Source organism: Paramisgurnus dabryanus, chromosome 6 (genome assembly GCF_030506205.2).
Source record: "Paramisgurnus dabryanus chromosome 6, PD_genome_1.1, whole genome shotgun sequence".
Classification (NCBI taxonomy): domain Eukaryota; kingdom Metazoa; phylum Chordata; class Actinopteri; order Cypriniformes; family Cobitidae; genus Paramisgurnus; species Paramisgurnus dabryanus.
The window spans coordinates 19,630,140-19,650,456 of NC_133342.1; the positions used below are offsets into that span (position 1 = coordinate 19,630,140).

At 37.5% G+C, this 20,317-nt stretch overlaps 1 protein-coding gene across 1 annotated transcript in view; it reads right to left on the bottom strand.

Annotated features, from left to right (window-relative positions):
- tmtopsa (teleost multiple tissue opsin a) overlaps positions 1–18,705 on the bottom strand; it is a 51,210-nt gene extending 32,505 nt beyond the window's left edge. The window contains exons 1-2 of the mRNA XM_065270011.2: positions 17,857–18,705; positions 15,152–15,480 (exon numbers count right to left, since the gene is read on the bottom strand). Coding sequence (XP_065126083.1) covers positions 15,152–15,480; positions 17,857–18,229 — 702 coding nt within the window. The 5' untranslated portion in view covers positions 18,230–18,705. The remainder of the gene's footprint in view (positions 1–15,151; positions 15,481–17,856) is intronic.
- Between the last annotated feature and the right edge of the window lie 1,612 nt (positions 18,706–20,317).

Genomic DNA, 20,317 nt, shown 5'->3' on the forward strand with positions numbered 1-20,317 from the left:
CGCTCCTGGCGTACGCCTGGTAAATCCGTCATAATAATAGCAACCCACCATGGAACTTGCGCCCTTGCGTTTAAAGGGAATGTTGGATAGCGTTCTGATTGGTTTATTTGACGTTACGCCCAAACCACACCTAAGAATAATGAACCTACTTCAGACCAACCCCTTATTGATTTGCGCCCGGCGCAAGAGTTATTTCTCACGCCGGGAAAATAGCAACAGCGCCCAAGATCCGCCCACAAACTCACTTGCGCGTTGCGCTTCGCACTTGCGTTTCAGATCATTAAAATAGGGCCCCTAGTACTGGATTAATCTGAACCCTATCTGGGAAACCGCCCCAATATCTCTTTTGATCATTTTGATGATTTTAAAGCCATTTTCATTATGGTTCTTACATTTCTGTCATTAAGAACCTGACATAATTAAAGATGATACCATCGTGTTTCAAAATAAACCTTATTAACCTTATTAAAATGATTGAATAACTGCTGTTTCAAAACAGAAATGGATGCATTGTGTATCAGCTAGTTATGATTTATTCACGCACTTAGTTCAGCTCTCATGGTATTCTCAGGAATCTGCAGAAAGCCCTTTTTAGGTCATGAATATGTAGCAGGTGTGAGAGTGGATGTAGCTGCTAGTATCTAATAATTGATACAAATGCATTAGGGTTATGAGTAGAACTGGATTTCATTAAAAACATAAAAAATGTATTCTTTACTTGTGCCATTTCCTTAAATTAAGAGGACATAAAACAAGTTCGACAACTGCATAAATCAGTCAATCTAATTCATGCAGTACATTTAATGATTGACTGATATAATCTGAGAACAATAATAGGGTTGCCAATTGACAAAAATGTATGATAAATTAAAAAAGGTGAATGTATGTATCAGCTAGGGGTGGGTGAGATGAAGAAAATTTTATATCATGAAAGGATTAATTTTATATCATGATAACGATATGTATCATGGTAGGTTTTTTTCTTTTAATAAGGTGTTTATGTTATTAAAATAATAATTAATTATAAAATATTTAATCCCATAGAATTTTCATAGGATATTTGCAAAGACGGGAATTCTGACGCATATATGTATTTAAGGCCAATAAAGTGGCAGAAATGCTGACAAGCTTAATGAGCAGTGGATGCGCGACTTGCACACTCCTCTCACACAAAAACAGCATGTGCATATAGGACTGTTGTTGGTGTTTTAAAACTGTGGTGGTTAAATAGGTGTACAAACCTTACGTTTTCACCACCACGTGCACAGCAACGAGACGTGGGTGCGTAACTTCGTAATCTCTACCGGTTGACAAATTTCTACCAGTTTATCATATCTACCTATTTATCGCCCACCCCCCGGCAAAAAGTGAAAAGGTGACAACTTATTAATGCCACTAGTAACGCTGTTACTAGGTAGCTCAACTGTTAGCTACTTAAATATAATTTATAGGCGTGCAGGGTTTTACGATATAGCTACACCGTAGCTGCGTTTATGGATGTTAGGCCTACTAGCACTATGCATTATAGTTAGAAAAAGTAGATTTTCATAATATCAAAAATTCAATTTTTTCTGGACTCAATGTTAAATACATGTCTGACTGTCGGAATGAACCAAAAGAAAACCTAGAAAATCGCATTCATGAAGATTTATCGTGATTTTATTTCCGTTACACCATTCCGTTGCCTACAATGACGCTGATGCAGGGCTCCCCTATTTCAAGATGGCGGCTCTACTTGATGCATTCGTTCCAATGAACTGGCGCAGCCAAGGCGACATCTAGTGTACATATCTATGATTACTTACGTTGTACCAGTGGCCACAACACTTTAAGTGGGTTCAAATGGACGCCCTTACTTACAGGTGTGAACTACTTTTCCCCTCCATCATTTTAACTGTGCAAAGCGCGAGCTACTGAAGTGATGTCACAATCGTCTTGCATTGTGGTATATTGAGCTGCCTGAAGTGTACATATGAAGTAGACCAAAGGAGCGGAGGTCTGTCCATATAAACTTCCCTCGTCCACTTCAAAATGGAGACAGGTATTTTCCCAAGGGGACTTGTTTAGGGAACTTTGCGAGTGTGTGTCTAAAACTGGAGTGAAACGCAGCCCATGTCTATGGGTTTCGCCAATCTGCTTCTTTTTTGCTTGTTGTACTGCTACTGTGGGTTACATGTGTGGATACTGCCTACTAGTGGTCTGCAAGTGTAATTGCACGCTGAAGACATATATATGAAAACGATGCGTGAAAACCGATACGCACAACTACACTGTCAAAAAAAGGTACAAAACTGTACCTTTTTTGGCGCTGGGGTGGTACCCCAAGGTACTGTTTTGTACCTTTACAGGTATATAAACAAAATACAATGTTGTACCTTTTGGGGTACATAACTGTTCATTAAGGATCTATTTTGGTACAGTTTACTGTTTTGTACAAGCGTGCCGCACAAGCCCTGAAAAGTGAAGCCAAAACGTCTCGATCGCCCCCCAGTGACTGGTCCCAGTATAGGTCATAAACCCCGCCTCCCCATGTTATTCAATGGGACTTGAGACCAACTAAAAAAATTAATTACACTTCCATTATCTTTTTTTCCGAAGCTGGTTTCTGTCATTTACTGTAGTTTTTATCACGCTGATGTAAATTAAAATGTTTGTTTTTAAAATAGGTTTGTGTTTAGTTAGTTATTTAATGATATAAAAACGGTGGTGTCACGTCATGATTGACAGCTGTAATATCGTGTGATATGCGCATTCTACGAGAGCGAGGGCGGGGTTTTGACTTCGCGGCTTCCCTTCCTGCTCACTACTGTGCATGACTGGTCCCGAAATCGCTATTGCGCAGACTCAAGACCTAAGATGTCAGCCCCATATCGGGACACTGGCGGCTTCACATTTCACCAATGGAAGAGAGCGAACAGGCGTCGTCCATCTTTTTTTACAGTCTATGGTTTTGTACCCCTAAAATATAACTGGTACAAAATTCTTCCTTAAGGAGCACAATTGGTCCCTAGGGTATATAATATTGTACCCCATAAGGTACAACATTTCAATGTGTTTTATACCCATAAAGGTACAAAAAGGTACCTTTTAGGGTACCACCCCAGCGACAGAAAAAGGAACAACTTTGTACCTTTTTTCTGACAGGGTATAATGAGCCCTTTTCTCCCTCCCCAATACCCTAGAATTAATACCCAGCTAATATGTGCCTGTGAAAGTGATTCGAGGAGAAACATTTAATAATCAGCTTTAATCACTGGCCTGATTCCTTTGTGAAAGTCCCAGAGGATTTGGGATTGATTCTCCCTGATGGAGGAGCAGGAAAAATTAATTATGAATCCGCATACATGAATCGAAGTCTCACACTGATAAATACGAGGACAACATGTCATTAAAGGTGACATAGAATGATTGAACGGGGTATTTATCCTTGTTCTGTGATGTGACATTAAGACAAATTTGTTTTGTTTGGGTCTATAATGCCTTAGAAGCTTGCTAAAAACCTCTCTCAGATAGCTCTATTAGGGTGGGGGATTTTTAACAAGTGGTTTTGCACCTATTTGGCTCCCCTACTGGCTTAACTTGCAATCTCATTACTGATTGGCTGACTTTGCTGCCACTCAAAAACTGTAGCCAATTATTTTAAAGTGGAGGGGCAGTGAGATGCCTGTGATGTCATAAGCATCAGTTTTTCAGATTGGGACGTTTTCTGGTTGACATTTCTAAAAGAGGAATTTCTATGAGACTGAGATGTTTAGCATGTCTAGCACTTTTTGTATGTTCGTGAATGCGGGTAGACTACCATTATTCAACAAAGACAAGGTAAAAATGGTTTTTCATTCTCTGTCCCCTTTAACTTAAAATATTCTTCAAAATACCAGTGACCTGTTGAGGATGTTCCAAAATGTCTCTGCTTGTATGAATTAAGGACTGTGGATGTGAGAGAATATGACGTACTTCAAAGCTCCATCACAGATTTGCTTATCAAAATGACAGTGTGGCAGGCCTGAACGAATTAGCAAAGCATCAGTGACTAATTGTACAAATTGTTGGCAAAAGCTTAGAGACTCACATGATGATCAGATGCAAGATTAACATCAAATCACAATCTAGGCTCAATTTAACTTCTCTGCACAAAAGATCTTGCGATGTAGCCGATGCTGTAGATTAAGGGAATTATAAGGTAAATTAAGGCCAAGGGAACTTTCAGTAATGCACAGTGAGTTAAGCTTGACCCATCCGACTTAGCGTGAGTTGCTTTTAACTTTCATTATTTCCTTAGAGAGCCACAGGAATCTAAGGACAACCGTTACTCCACAAGTGGACTGACCTCATCATCACAATGCAATCACAGTAAATCAATCACTTTTATTGTGTTAGTTTCACATCACCATCTCATTCAAAATCAGTGGTGGATTATCACCAGGTATAACTCCCCCATGTGTCACATCAAAATGCGATCGGGAAATGAATGGGAGAGAGAAGCACAGATGGTGTGTGCACTGCTTGACATAATCACCAGGCTCTCAAACCTCATATGAACAGAGTGTTTACAGATCACAGCACAGCATCACAATTTTGGTTTTGGCAATTTCTGCAGTGAACCAGTCTGCTCTTGTATAGTCTTTACAAAATGTATATTATTCTTGTGGTTAATTTTTATTATTAGTTCATCAGCTACTGTTTAGTAGTACCATGCTCCTGGTGAGCTACCATCCTGCAAACACAGCTAAAAGCAGCGAATCAAGTGCTTCCATACTACCATACTATATAGTAGGCAGTGTTGGGGGTAACACATTACAAGTAACGTGCATTACATAATAAAGTAACGCATTACTTTATAAATGTACACATTTATATTTAAGTTACTTTGAGTTAATACAACTGTAAAAAAAACTGTAAATTTTAATTTTAAATGTCAAACATAAATTACAAAAGATGTTTGCATTTACATATTAATGAGGTCATAGTCATGTATATTTAATAAAAACAAGTGTAACACAAAAATCTCTTGTTTTGTGTTACTTTCGTTGTTGTGTTACTTTCATCCCTGCAGGTGAGGTGGAAAGTAACAATTTAAAGTGTTTAAAGTGAAATTATGCTGAAGTCGTTTTACATTTTAACAAAATTCCACCTGGTATTGATAGACCACACTTGTTATTGACCACAGCAAAAATATATTGCTGTCTATAACATTATCTTTAAATTCATTTAAAAAAAATTTAATATTCTAAATTAAGTTTTTCTGAAAAATTTTACTTTTGCCCCCGCTCTCCCCTAATGTAAGTATTACTTTCCATGAAAAGTAACTAAGTAACGCATTTAGTTATATTTTGGGGGAGTAACTAAATATTGTAATGCATTACTATTAAAAGTAACTTGTAAATTTCCTGGTAGGCAAAAAGCAGTAGGCGAGGTGAATAGTATGTCCGCATTCATAATATTTCAAAAACAGTAGGCGAAAAGTACCCGGATTACCTACTACTTCATTCGATGGACCCTTTACTATCCTGTGAGCCCCAGCGAGAGGAGTTATCCAACAAAGAAGAAAAAAGAGAGGTGTTGTTTTATTAAAAAATGTCTAAAAGCGGTGACACAGCTCTATTCAAATGCAAATACATATAATAGACAGCTGCCCTTTGGGGATAAATTGCGCTTGTTTAACTTTATTCCAGTTAAAGACTAACTTGTTGTTATGACGACATATGTCACATGATGTATTTTAATGGCGGATGTAGTATGTCTGAATTCATTCATTCATACATATTATCCATATTCATACTATCGAAATCGCAACCATGCTCTATATTATCTATTGTTTTTTTTCTGTGGTTGTAATAAAACTGCAGAAGTTCAGATTTTTTTATTAGCTTAGTTTCAAAAATAACTCATTTTGTACTGGGGGGCAAGGTCCTTGTGAGTTCTTAAAATTATAAATGCCCAGTTTCAAAGACAAGGCTTAAGGCTAGTCCCAGACAAAACTTAATATTTGAGCTGTCTTAACTGAAAATGTCTTTGCCTGTTATATCTTAAAATATGTCTGTGTTATTGTTTTGTCTCAAGGTGCACACCAGTAATGTTTATTTCTAAGGCGTTTTTAGAAAAGTGACTCAAATATCCTAATTTAACTAAAACACAGCCCTGGCTTAAAGCCTTAAGCTAAGCATTGTGTGTGAATCCAGGCCAAATGTTTTCATAGTACGCCAGGCTCTTTTATCTCAAAAGATCAAGGATCATTTTAATCCCTTCAATTAATTAGGTCTAGAAGGCAAACTTGTGTCTGTGTCTTTTCATTATGGACAGCAAACTAAATCTGTTTACATTAATAGAGTACATGAATATGAAATTGATCTGAACACCAGGTAATATACAAAACCATTAAATATTTGATAGAACAGAAAAAGACAATCATCAAGAATAATGAGAAATAGCACATGCTTACTAATCTCATGTTTCTGTAAAGTAAATGTCTTTATCCTGATCAAAGGACTGTGACATTTACATAATTTACATACACCTGACTGTGCTATTGCAACCAGCTCTGAAGTTTCCTCAGAAACCCATTGAGCAAGTTTTTGTTTGGGCATACGGAAATAAAATTGTAATAGAAAATCAGGCTGCCTTTCAACAGTCAAAATATAATCACATAAATATCAATTTAAAGGTGCATTGTGTAACTTTTAAAGAATATCTTGACAGAAATGTAATATAATCATAATTATCACAGTATAAAGACCTTACAAAATGAACTGTTATGTTTTTATTACCTTAGAATGAACTGTTCTACATACATACACCATGGGATCTCACGAGAATTCATACATATTTTACGCGTTGTAATTCGTATTAATTCATACGAAGTTAATCATGCAAAAAAGTATGTTTCTTCGTGAAAAAAACAACGAAACCCAACCCCTAACCCCAATGTCACAGGGGTCAAGGAAAATCGTACAAAAACGTATGAATTAATACGAATTAGCCAACTCGTAAAATATGTACGAATTCACGTGAGGTAGCATTGGATCTCCTTACATTAAAGTCGCCATTTGCACCGCCAAATAGCCCTAAATGGACAAACTGTTCTATAGATTGCATTTCATTACTACGCTGTCTCAGACGATGATGTGTTTGTCATGTGGTGCCAACCGTAGCTTCACTTTACACTTTGAAAGGGAGGGGTGAGTTGTGTCCTGCAATTCAGAGTCTAACCACTAGATGCTGCAAAAAATCTACCCACTGGACCTTTAAAAAAACAAACATTCTTTACATATCTTCAGCACTAAATGCATCAAAAATGACTACATGTCTGTTGTAAATGTGTACAATTGGTGCAACTACAGTACTATTAAATAATTACTGCCTCCAGATGGTGGAATTAGTTAAAATAACATAAATACCCATTTTAAAACCACCTCTTTACCAGCCAAACTTGCAATAAATTGAACTCTATGGGATAGTTTGCTGGACTAGGCCTTAGTTTAATTAGGAAATACAAACATGTCTTACTTAAAAAATTACTGGCGTGCATTGTAAGGAAAATTTATTTATTTTAAGATATGTCAGTGCAAGTTGTTTTCAGTTTGGACAGCTCTTATTTATTTTAGGCTAGGACTAGTCTAATGTCTGTCCGGGAAACCGCCCCTATGTGCATTAAGTAATGTACAAATATTTTAACATAAATTTTATGTACTAAAATAGCAAACCAAGGAAAATAAACTGAACGTTTAATAATTCCTAAAATAGCGTTATGCAAAAAATCTTTTGGGTCTTTTATTACACAAATGTTATGTAAGATCTGAAAGCCTTCCTTGTTTTTGGTATTTGTTGATCTTGTTACAGCAGGAACTGTGCTTTCCTTCATTTTTATGTACTTTAAGAACCTCATTATTTTGTTATTATATCATTATATAGTGGATCATTTGTAGTGCCACAACTCAACCCTTAAACAATCTGTTGCTGTTCCATACAAATAGGATTTCTGAGCACTTTCTTTATAGAAACGACATATAAATGAATACTTCTTTGTGATATCTCACAATTTCCTTTCCTGTCTAATACCACAAATGTTTTATGATTCAACAAATCACAGGAAATAATACAGATAAAGCTGTCATGCCAGCCTGTCGTAATGCGTGCAATTTCAGCTGAAAAACAACAAAGAGTAGTGCATAACATAATTTAATGTAAATACACAGGCTTTATACTGATGAGATATAAAAGATACTGTAGGATGGATTGTGCATCCAGTCAGTAATATAAGACGTTCATCTAATGAAATAACAGGACCTGAGTGCCTGGCAAAACCAGTACTTCAATGTCACTCAGTTTTAAATCAAGCCATGCACAAAGTATGATTTCTCTTCGCATCTGTGTGTCAGTGAAACCTGCTCGCACCATATGGGAACACATTTTATCATAATTAAAGAACATGACATCATGAATGAATAGGAAAGCTGCTTTCCTGGAAATCATTTGTTCCTACAAGTGCCCAAGATGGTGTTATTCCCAATGAATTTTAGATATTCATTTTCCAAGGCTGGCATAAATGAAATATAAATTGATGAGGTATTTCATAACATTAGATGTTACGTGTGCAAAAATGGACTTTGGTTGTTAATATGATCACACGTTATAGCTTACGTATACATGCTAAGGCCTCTTTATCTTAATATAATAAATAATAATATAAATTATATATTACAGCTTTAGTTGATACATAATATCACAGCAAAATCACAGTGTTAAATCTACACTGCTGGTGTTTATATGTACACTCCAGGTTTATATATGGGTCCCCACCTGGTCTGGTGGTACCCATATATACACCAGGAGTGTACATTTAACACTGGTGATTTTGCTGTTTAAGTTCTTTCACAACCAGGAGAAAAACAATAGCCTGTGGACCAGTTCTGCATACTCAGCGTTGTACATGACACCTGGTTCAGGCAATCTGCCAGATACAATCTACACTAATACAAGGTTATGTTCCTCAAGCGTGAATAATATATCACACACACAAGCACACGCATACCTCCACTTCACTGCCTTCACATTAAGGCAAATAATCTGTGGAAAAAAACATGCATTGAGCTCCAGAGGAGACCAATTACAAGTTGCTGTTACCAGTCAAAAGACTGAAACAAAACCTTGTGCGTAATAAGCTTGACAGGTCTGCTGCCAGCATCATCCAAGTATGAAACCATTAAAACATTATGAGCACTGTAATAATAGCATATTTGTAGATGAAATCTAATTACATTCAATCAAATCACAACCATATCAACTCGCATACAAAACAGATTTTCAGTAGGTGACTACCAGCAGTGTATTCTCCCTGCATGTTACTTTTTCCCTTTATTCCCCTGTGAGTGAAGGTGTCAGTCTTCAGGCTGTAAAAGCATGTATGGATTTGTATCTCTGCATGTGAGTAGCATGTGCCCGAGGCATTGAGCTGCCCAGATCGTGACCTTCGTGCAGCCGCAGTTCTGATAATGTCCAGACCCGGCCGTCCACCATCTCCACAGGCCCTCTAATACTTCCAGCGCCTGAGGCCAGACTGTGTGTTCTGTCAAATATTACACTGTGCTGTCTCCAAGTTCTACTAAACCACACCAATGCCCTTCATGTTGGCCCCGTTTCCCAGACTTGTAAAGATGTAATAATTGTCAGTTCTGTCAAACGAACTTGACGATGCTGCTGGTACAAACATACAGCGAGATCATTTTAAATCTTGTTTCAGATGTAAAGTTTATGGTTTGCCAAGCATGTTTAAACAGCTTTTTGACATTTATTTTATGATCTGTGGGGAACATGGATGAAAGCGGTGACTGAGATGACTTTGGAAAAATAGTAAACATAGAGGGAAAGCAAAAATTCAGCCAGAACTCAAAAACTTTCTTAGTAAATTCTGACTCTCATGAAGGGTTTTGGACATTGATTTACAGCTTGTTTTCAATTCTTTATAAGAGGCAGCAATTTATAGATGGTTTCAGCAGTAACAACATAAACAAGTGGCTTTCGTGGAACACACGTAACTTCCGGTAAACTCTGCTAAGAATAAATAACAACAAAGTCCTTTCAAAGTAGTTTATTTATATAACAAGCAAAATAGACAACATGCCAACAAGGTATTTGTTCAAGAGTTTAGTTTACCAACTAGTTAGACCATTAACCAAACAGAAACCGGATGTAAAGTTCTGACCAGATGCGTAATCCGTCTATACTGTAAAGTTCTTTCATCTTCTTAAAGCTGCGGTCGGCAACTATTTTGATCATATTTTTTGATCATATTCACTGAAACCAACACTATGCTCCGATAGAACAACATAAATTAGACTGTTTAAGAAAAAAACCCGCGCTTCTAGCTCCACCTAGAGCCTGTTATTTGTTTTGCAAAAATCCACCGCTCCCGGTTCATTTGGTCCAATCAGCGCAGGCCGGTTCATTTGGTCCAATCAGCGCAGGGCTGTGTAAAATCTGCCTGTCAATCACAGTACCCGCACGCGCCACAGATCCCCCCTCGCGCGTGATACAATATCACGTGCATCCGTCTGAAGTTCACAAGCGTGTTGGATTAAACGCAGCGTAATGGCGAAGAGAACTTTCACTAATAAACTTCCGATTCCTCAGTTAACAACCAGAGCTAGGAAAACAACCAATGAAAAGAAGGAAACAAAGATAGAAAGCGACCGTGATCGTAATAAAACTAGGATCAATATTGGACCAGCATTTGAAAGGTGGAGGAATCTACGAGATTTTAAAGGGTTCAAGCTGAATGCAGAGTCACATTTCTCTACAGGTAATTGTGCTTTATAAACCATCTCTTGTATTTCAGGGCTCTTTTTTAACGATCTGAAACGCAAGTGCGAAGCGCAACGCGCAAGTGAGTTTGTGGGCGGATCTTGGGCGCTGTTGCTATTTTCCCGGCGTGAGAAATAACTCTTGCGCCGGGCGCAAATCAATAAGAGGTTGGTCTGAAGTAGGTTCATTATTCATAGGTGTGGTTTGGGCGTAACGTCAAATAATCCAATCAGAACGCTAGCCAACATTCCCTTTAAACGCAAGGGCGCAAGTTCCATGGCGGGTTGCTATTATTATGACGGATTTACCAGGCGCACGCCAGGAGCGGTTTACAGCCGAGGAGACCCACGTTCTTGTACGGGGGAATCCCACGCTTGCCAGCATAAATCGGGCACGCCGTGTAACGGGAGGTGGATCTGCCTCAGGACTTGACGCCAGCAGAGGACATCGCTGCGTCCACCCTAACCGCTGAAAGGGTTTGGGGGCTTTGAAATCGGACCCAAGAAACGCAAGCAAGGTCCAACCCCAAAGTACTCTTACAAATCAAGTTCATATACATTAAGGTTTCTTATGAAAACATTTTAACTATTATTTACATAAAATAAACGTAATACAGCCACACAACAAACTTATGAAAATATTTTAATCGTTATTTGCATGAGAATAAATAAAAAATATCACCACAATGCTCACCACTATGATTCCCCTTATCTCGTGTATTAATATTTTTAAGTGTAACAATTTATGATTTGCAAAAATAACTGTTGCATCTGTGTAGATTAGATAAGCAAAGTGTATGCGCGTTGTGCACGCTATACATTATGGTCAAGCATGCGCCCTTAAAATAGCATAATGAACCAAGCGCAACGCGCCACTGACTTTAGACTAGTTTTTTTTGTTAGTAGCGCAATTGTTTTTTGAAACTGCAAAATAGCATAAGAGATGGTTTGCGCCGCAACACGCCTCCTTTTTGCGCTGAACCGCCCAGGGAGCGCAAGTTCATTCCCTAGTTTGCTGACGTGCATCTGTGGAGGGAAAAACCCCGCTGTGCGCCGGCGCAAAATACGAATGATACATGCGTCACTGACAAAGTCAATTGCGCTGGGTGCAAGATAGGGCCCTCAGAGTGTTAAGTAATCGAAGTATTCTTGCTAAGTATGCGTTCACAATAATAATGGTGCACACGTGCTGACGAGAACGAGCTTGAGGGGAGGTTGCTCGATGGTAGTGGGGGAGGGACATGAAATTGTAAACATTTGGAAACTGCTCAATCCTCCAGAGTTGCTGACGGCAGCTTTAACTAATACATATGCTGAGATATAATAAACTGTCAGATGTATTGCAATATAATAGCATTAAATCTGACAGCCCAATTCTGCCTCTGAGAAAAATGAAAAGAAAGAAAAAAATAATTGCCTCAAGGATGACATTTTTTTAGCATTTTCGGTTTCATTGTCCCAAAATCAATGTTTTTTTTATTGTGTTTTGGTTAAACTCTTAACTTAATATTGGGTTAGGTCCAAGATATTTCCACGTTTTATTCTACGACATAAAACACACCAATAATACCCCCACTCATTTCTTTTAAAATCTTTAAAATGTCTTTAAAAGGGTGATTGATAACAAGTTGCTACATGGGACTACAAACTTTGTCAGGGACTTTAAATGTCATAAAGCGTAAAGATCTCAAAAACAACACAACAGAATAGGCACAATTCCCAACAAAGACAACCAGAAATCATTCATTTTCTATGGAGAGTCGCAAAGGGGCTGCGTGAGGTGCTGACCGTCTACGGATACATAATAGACGGTGGATGCGTTTTGAGCGTTGGATCTGTAATACATTATTAATTTAACATACGTTATTTTAATCTTGTCTCTATATGTTCTTTCCAAAAAAATACAGGTAATCTTTGTTCATATATGCAGAGCTGTTTGTTGTTTCATTCATTTATTTATTCCACTGTGGTAAATATTGGAATGAAGCCACTTGCACTTGAATGAGCTTCTCTCCCATGTCACGACTAAACTGAAACTTTATTACGACTGTATGTTGTGTGCAGTGGAAAGGCGGCTTTCGACATCAAAATTAACAAAAGTTGTGTTCGTGACAAAAATTATCTTGTTGGACAAAGTGTTTAGGTGTCTTTTCTTAAACACAGCTTATTTTTTGCAATAATCCAAAAGTCTATAGACGGTTTCAGCAGTAACAACATAAACAAGCGGCTTTAATAGTTAACACGTAACTTACGGTAAACTCCGCTAAAAATCAATAACAACAAAGTTCTTTTAAAGTAGTTTATTTATATAACATGCAAAATAAACAACACATAGATTACCTAGAAAACCAAAACTTTTGTTATTTCGACGAGGTATTTGTTCAAGCTTCAAGCTAGCAAGTAGTCAGAGCATTAAAAAAAACTGAAACCGAAAGTAAAGTTCAGACCGGACGCATAATCGCGTCACCGCACGTGTGTCCAATGAAACTGTCTGTAGGGAAAATAAATGGGCATTTTGGCGAGGGATCCAGTGTCCCGCTAACTTCTGGGTTGGCCTACAAAATTATGTCATCCCTGTTGCACTCTATTTGTCTACTTGTGTTTCCAAATTTAACATATTATAGGTACATAACAGCAGCTAACTGACTTTGCTAATTAATGTATTTTCCTATATGTGGCACATTTAACTTGTCAACACTTCCTGTAAACCCAACATTACCAACCAACACAAAAAACAACAACAGCACAAGTAGCATGCAACTTAACCCCAACAAGATTTTACCAAAGCCTGAAACACAGTCTAATTTGTAACTATGAAACATTTCATTAAAGCATTTAATTCCCAAATCTAGCATTCCTAAAAAAAACACTCATTTATTGGTCTGGCTCTTAAGCAGAGGGACAAGAGAGCCTGTAGAGGAGCAATAATCTTGAGCTCATAACTTTTCTTCTACTTCTTACATAATTTATTATTTATCCTTGATCATCCAGAGTACATGTTAGGTGTCAGTGTAAAGCAGATACATTGATTTTGCTCTTGTTGAATCAAAGATTTTTTTATTAAATTGGGAATTCAACGTCTTCAAGGGTTTATTAGTAGGGCCTCACTGTACGATACATATCACAATACATGGGGGCATGATGCAATGTATCACAATACGATGCATGTTGCGATACATTGCAATACTTTTTCTTTCTTTTTTTATCAAAAATGTAAAAAAGAGCTTTTTTTTTTTTTACTTTTTTTAAAGCCAATGTGCTTCCACACGTCGCCTTTAAAAACTGCAGGCATTTTTTTATTTTTCTCACTCCTGCTAACTTCTGAGAATGGGCATATATGACAGACAACTGGACAGTGACAACACTAGCAATGGCGGAGGAGGTCATTTGACACACACAGAGGGATTTGTTTTCTTTCGTCAATATATCGATCGGGATTGAAATATCGACACACTATCGCGGAAAAATTTATCACAATAATTAGCTGTATCGATATTTTGGACAGCCCTATTTATTAGTGAGACTGCTACATTTGTCTCTAGAGGCCAGATGAGGGCAAATAAATAAATAAAAACCCCAAACAGGGACATTGTTGCCTGTAGCTGCACAAAGCTTCAGTTGTTATGCATGTGCACGTTTGTGACGGTAGTGATGTCAAACCCTCTTCATCTGTACCAAAACGACAGCAAGCTTTTAAGATGCCCAGTATGTGAACAATAATAGTTGAAGAACAGATCTGAGTCATCAGTAAACCAGACAAAAGATTATAAAACAGTGTGAAAAAGCAGACAGCGAAAGGCAGAAAGAGAGTGGCTGTTATTTTGAGGTTACTCTTATATTAAGGGGCATAGGAAATGTGTCTTTTCAAGAGCTAATTAACTTAAAGGACTAAAACTAAAGTCATGCAATGACACAGCTTGAGATACATGCAGAAAACTTTGATAAACAGAAAGATCATTAGTGTCCCTCGCATAGTATAGACATACAGGAAAGAATGAGTCTTACAGTACAACAATACTGTAGTCATGTTTTGTAATAGTGGAGATAACAATATATGGGTTTGAAACAGCTAAAAGGTGAGTTAACAATGCCAAGTATACTGAAAATTTGTCATTTGTATTAAATACACTATTCCTTTAAAGATCTTTGCTTCCAACAATAACCGGACAATGACTAAGACTCCCTACCAGCTTTGTGCCCTTGCGCAAAGATTATAACCTCAGGATGATCCCTATAAACAGCTGTTATATGACAGATATTACAACCAGAATCAACTACTGCACTACCAAGGTCAAATGCAAAACTTCTCAAAAGTTATAACCGATAACAGTGGATAACACGTCTGTTTTACTCACCTGTTTAATGGCATGCAGCAGCTTACCATAGCAGAAGACTATGACCAGAAAGGGGGCAATTAGGCAGGATATAAAGAGGCAAATGATGTAAGAGATGTTATTGGCCGTCTTGGTTGTCCAGTCCACAGAGCAAGTGGTTCCAGGGCCTTCAGGACCATAGCTGCTCCAGCCAAATAGAGGAGGCACAGTCCAGATCAAAGAGTAGAGCCAGGACATCACCACTCCACCGGCCACCTTCCTGTAGTTTGTGGCATCAGCCTCCGTGGAGCCCATCATTGTGCAGTAGCGCTCGTATGACAGCACAGCCAGTGAGATGAGGGACACAATGCCTTAGAATAATATAAGCACATATTTGAATAATGTTACAGTATGAATCCTTTAAGTAATGGATGATTTATAGGCAGCAGGTTGTTATCGCAGAAATAAGCCCAGACAGTACGTATCACCCTGAAGGGGCTTATTTCGTGATAACAACCTGCTGCCTGCTTATTACACGGCTATTTACCTCATAAATAAGGTATGGAATATTAAATATTGAATTTAAATAATTTATTTTCTCATATTTAATGAATGCAGACTTTCCGCAAGAAAAACGTGCTTATTTTGGGGTTTAAGATAACACAAGGTGTTCATATGTAATGAATACGCTATTTGGGTTAATCTTTTGTAAATATAATGTCATATATGAAAGACAAATTTATATTTTTAATTTTTGTGTAATAGTAAACTGTACCTCTCAAAATGATTTGCAGCATCCGGGTTTTGAGCAGTTGTTATCTGGGAATAATAAACCTGCAAATGTCGTGACTGGCCAATCAGAGCCAAGCATTTCAATTAGCCATGTAATAAAACATAATTGCAGTGTTGCACTAGTAGAATATTCACATGCTTCTCCTTAACTTTTCCATTTTAGGAGGGGGAGAGATGTGGTCATCTGAACCGTTTTAAGACTTTAATATAACTGGCTTATTAAAAGCAATAAACCCTAAGACTGGCGAAACATTGATTCACCATATTGACCATTTTCATAATAACCTGGGAGTCTAAGGATCCCCAGTGCATTATGTTTTGAAGACGGATGGTTTTAATCATGAAATCAAATGTATATTAAGTTGCTAACATAGTTTACTTTGAGCTTTGATTTTAATCTATGTTTCGGTCACGTACTAAATTTAGTTAAAAAATAGAAGTAATCAATGTAAACCCTAGTGCATTTGAGTAAAACACTTTGTTTTCTGTCCATCAGATGAGAGACTGTTTGATGTTTCTGTAGCAATTAAATATCAAAGGCTCGTCCATAATTTTTTCAACAGGTTCCTGTGTCCCTAGTGACACTTCTTTCACTTCATGTGAATTTTGGGATAGACTTAAAGCTGAGATGTTGCATTCAGCTAACCGTGCGAAGGCTATGAGTGTTAATACATAAACAGAAATTGCTGTAGGGCATGATTGCAGTGTCTGCTCGACTGAAATCTAATTCCATAATCCTTCTGCACCCCCCGATTACTGACATAAACTAAACCAATAAAGCACCAAATAACGCAACTCTGAGAATCTAGTGAAGGACGTCTTGGTCTTTAGGTTATTTGATGTGAGTGAGTGAGTGAGTGAGTGAGTGAGTGAGTGAGTGAGAGAATCAGCTGTTTTAATAGCACCTGTATTATCATATTCAAATATAGTTTAATTCTGTTTCATTAAATTTAATTCTACAGTTAAGGGTTTCTAACTAACACGTTGATTCTCTAAGGGGTTAAACTTTCTCACAGCCCTGCAGTATGAAATAACTTTTTGGGTACTTTCAATGCACTGAATCCTGAGGAAACCAATGGCCACTAACATTTTGTGAGACATGAAGCCTTGTATTACTGAGTCTCTCAGATGAGATGAATCTGGTGAAGCATCTGAGAAATTACATAGAATGTCAAGTAGTACAGGTAAACACTAAAATGTAATTTTCTGTCTTTGTTAAGCTGCCAAAAGATGGATTTCCCAAAGTAAAGCAATAAAATGTTATTTGTCTTGCTCTGTTTGACAGTTTGACAGCTTTCTGGTGCCAAAAACATCATCTGCTCCACTTAAATGGGATTTATTGGACAATAACTATGGTGAGACTTTCATACTTAGCAGAATGTAATATGCCACAGACATAAGAAGAACAGATACAGACCAATGCTAAACCAAGATGAGTATTTAGATACTAAATGATGTTCTGTCAGGGATTACATTTTCACACTGACACACGTTGAGTCGGTGCAAACACAGGTTTAAATTCATTACATATCACACCATGTTCCTTTAATGCCTTCTCTGCATTTTTCTTTTCAACAAGAATGGCAATAACTTGGAATAGAAGACAGCAGAGAAAATGATGTTTTAATTACACCGTGCAACATCCACAAAGATATTATTTTGGCAACTGCCACAGCGACAACAAGCGGTTTCTACAGCATTTCTGCAAAGCGAATCTGTCTTTTAGAAGTTAAAAAGGAAAAAAAACTCGTCGCACAAAACAAGACAAACTTCTCGTACTTTCCTTTGTTTATCAGCAGTGTTTTGATATATCTATACTCCACTAATGCAATGCCTATACATGCAAATCCAACGTAGCAATGGCAATGGTAATGAGCAAAGGAATAAGGCACATACAGTAGATACAGTATACCTATATTTCATGCTTAAACGTCGTCTTTAAAAAGCACACTCACCTAACAACGAGTTGACAAAGCCATACCACACACATCCAGTTTTTCCGATGAGCCATCGCCCTTGAGTGCTCGCCGCGAAGCTAAACGGAGTCCCAAGTACGCACACCAGTAGATCGCTTAAGGAAATATTCACCAGCAGAAAGTTAATAGGTGACCGCAGCACCTTGTAGCGACAGAACAGCACGAGAACCAAGAGGTTGTTGAGGAATCCTAAACTGCCGATGAAGCCCAAGCACACCGCCACGAGCAGGTGCCCGGTGGAGCTCAGGGTGCGATAGGGGGAGGACGCGTCCAAATGTCCATCAACTGCACTGAGACACAGCGAGCTGTTCGTCCTCCTGCAACTGATCACAGTCAAGTTGGACACGATCATCGCAATCCGCACATTGAACAAGGGTTACTCATTTATTATCTGGGGAAAGCAACACATTTGCTGTGAATTTTAATCCGTTTGGAAATTTGTTATGTTTGGCTCTTGTAAGAAGAGATGCGCGCCGAATTTTTGCAGTTCCTTAACTTTGGTGCTCGGTTCAGAAGTGCGAAAAACTTTGGCGTTTCTTTGCTCCACCGTGTGGTGACTACATAGCTCATATGCAGTGGATGTACTGTTAAAGATAGTGTGCCTCCCTTCTGAGCTGACGTGCGAGCTTGTCTGCTTTACTGATGTTTACTGTAATGCATGTTATGAGGACAACAGCCCACATTAAAGAATACTGTGGCATACTGTGGTGTTTCTGACGCTATCATAGTAAAGGTATTTACTACAGTTCAATTCACTATTAGTTAGTACTACAGAATACAGTCACAACGTGTAGTAATTACTATAATATAATACAGTAACTAGTTAATTCTAAAAGTATACAATAGTTTTTTCATATGGGAGCATAGACTCTTCTGCATCCGTACACCTGAATTGTGATAACACATTTAACACTTTGCAAAACATTTATATCATTTGAAATGTTCAATGTAAGACTAAAACATTGATGTAAGAGAAGAGTTTGAAATCACAGTTTTGTTTATAATTTTTATATTTCACATGGCTGAGTGCTGTCCTTGGTGCTGAATGTTGATTTGACTCCATTTACTGTATTGAACTAAAAATGATTTTGCAGGTGTGTATTTCTCATGCTTTTGGGAAAATGGTGGCTTTCAAAATTACCTATGCTAGTTGAACAGCTCTTGCAGGTGTTGAAATGATTTGGCAGAGAGTGCACCCGTCTTCCATTTCAGCAACTTTTTACAACCCCGTGATTTGCTGCACTTACATTCTCTTTGTTCCTCTATTTGGATGTAACAGAAATGTATGAATGGCAGTAATCCGCCCCCTAAAGATCTGACTAAACAAATGCAAGTGCACAATAGCCTACATTGGAAATAGGGGAAGAAAAACGTGACTCTAGCATATTCTACTAGACCCATGTATGAAAACATCCTTTAGTGCTACTATACTGTTACACGCTGTGCTTGTTTGCAGAGAGACACAGGGAAGAGGCAAAGAAAGCTTATATGGTCATGTAGTAATATATAGAAACTTTACTCTTTGTATTAATTACTAGTACAGACTGTGGAATTTAATACAATTAGATAAATGAAAAAAGGTACAATTTAATAAAGGCATAATATGTAGGGTTTCACCTTTAGAGATTGCATTTTCAAAACACAAAGCTTAATGACGTTATAAAGGAGAGTGGGGCGATGGGAGATGTTGTTTTCACCATCCACACACATATGGAATTTACTTATCATGTTAACAGATGAGGTTATGAATATTTTTTTATTATCTGCATGTTTGATCACATTATTATGGCATTGTGATAAGTTAGCTGGAAGGCACAATAGCTGCGTGTTACATGTGGGTCATGCTTTATTTGTGGTGGCAAGTGGTGTCCTTTTACTTTACAACAGTTGAAATAAACTTTAAATACCAATAAATTATTAAATGTTTCCATGTTTGTATTCTGTAGGATAAACACTATTCGTGCACTATTAACAATTACATTTTTTGTTTTAAAATACATATTTAATTGAGTTTGAGAGATTGCATTTGTAACAAAATATGCGTCCTGGATTGTAATTGCAACAATATAAATTTTTTAACACAAATAAAGTGGTTATATTGTGAATATAGATTTTATTACAATGGATGTCGCCCCTTTAAGAAAAGGGTGTGTAAAGGTGCATTCTTTCTTTAATTTTCTTAAAGTTGGCTAAATTCCTGACAATTTGATGTGTCACACTTTATTAGTGTCTTTGGTGTTATGTTTATAACTTGCAGATTTTAAATATTTTAAACAAAATTTTGATAAATACATACTTATTAATATTTCCTAAATGTCACCTGGTCTCGAAATCATCATGATGGCAGCCTCCATTTTAGAAAAGACTGGATTTAGGCTAATTTCTCTCTGGTGTTACTGTCTTTGTCATAACTGTTTTTTAACTTCAAATACTGGTAACA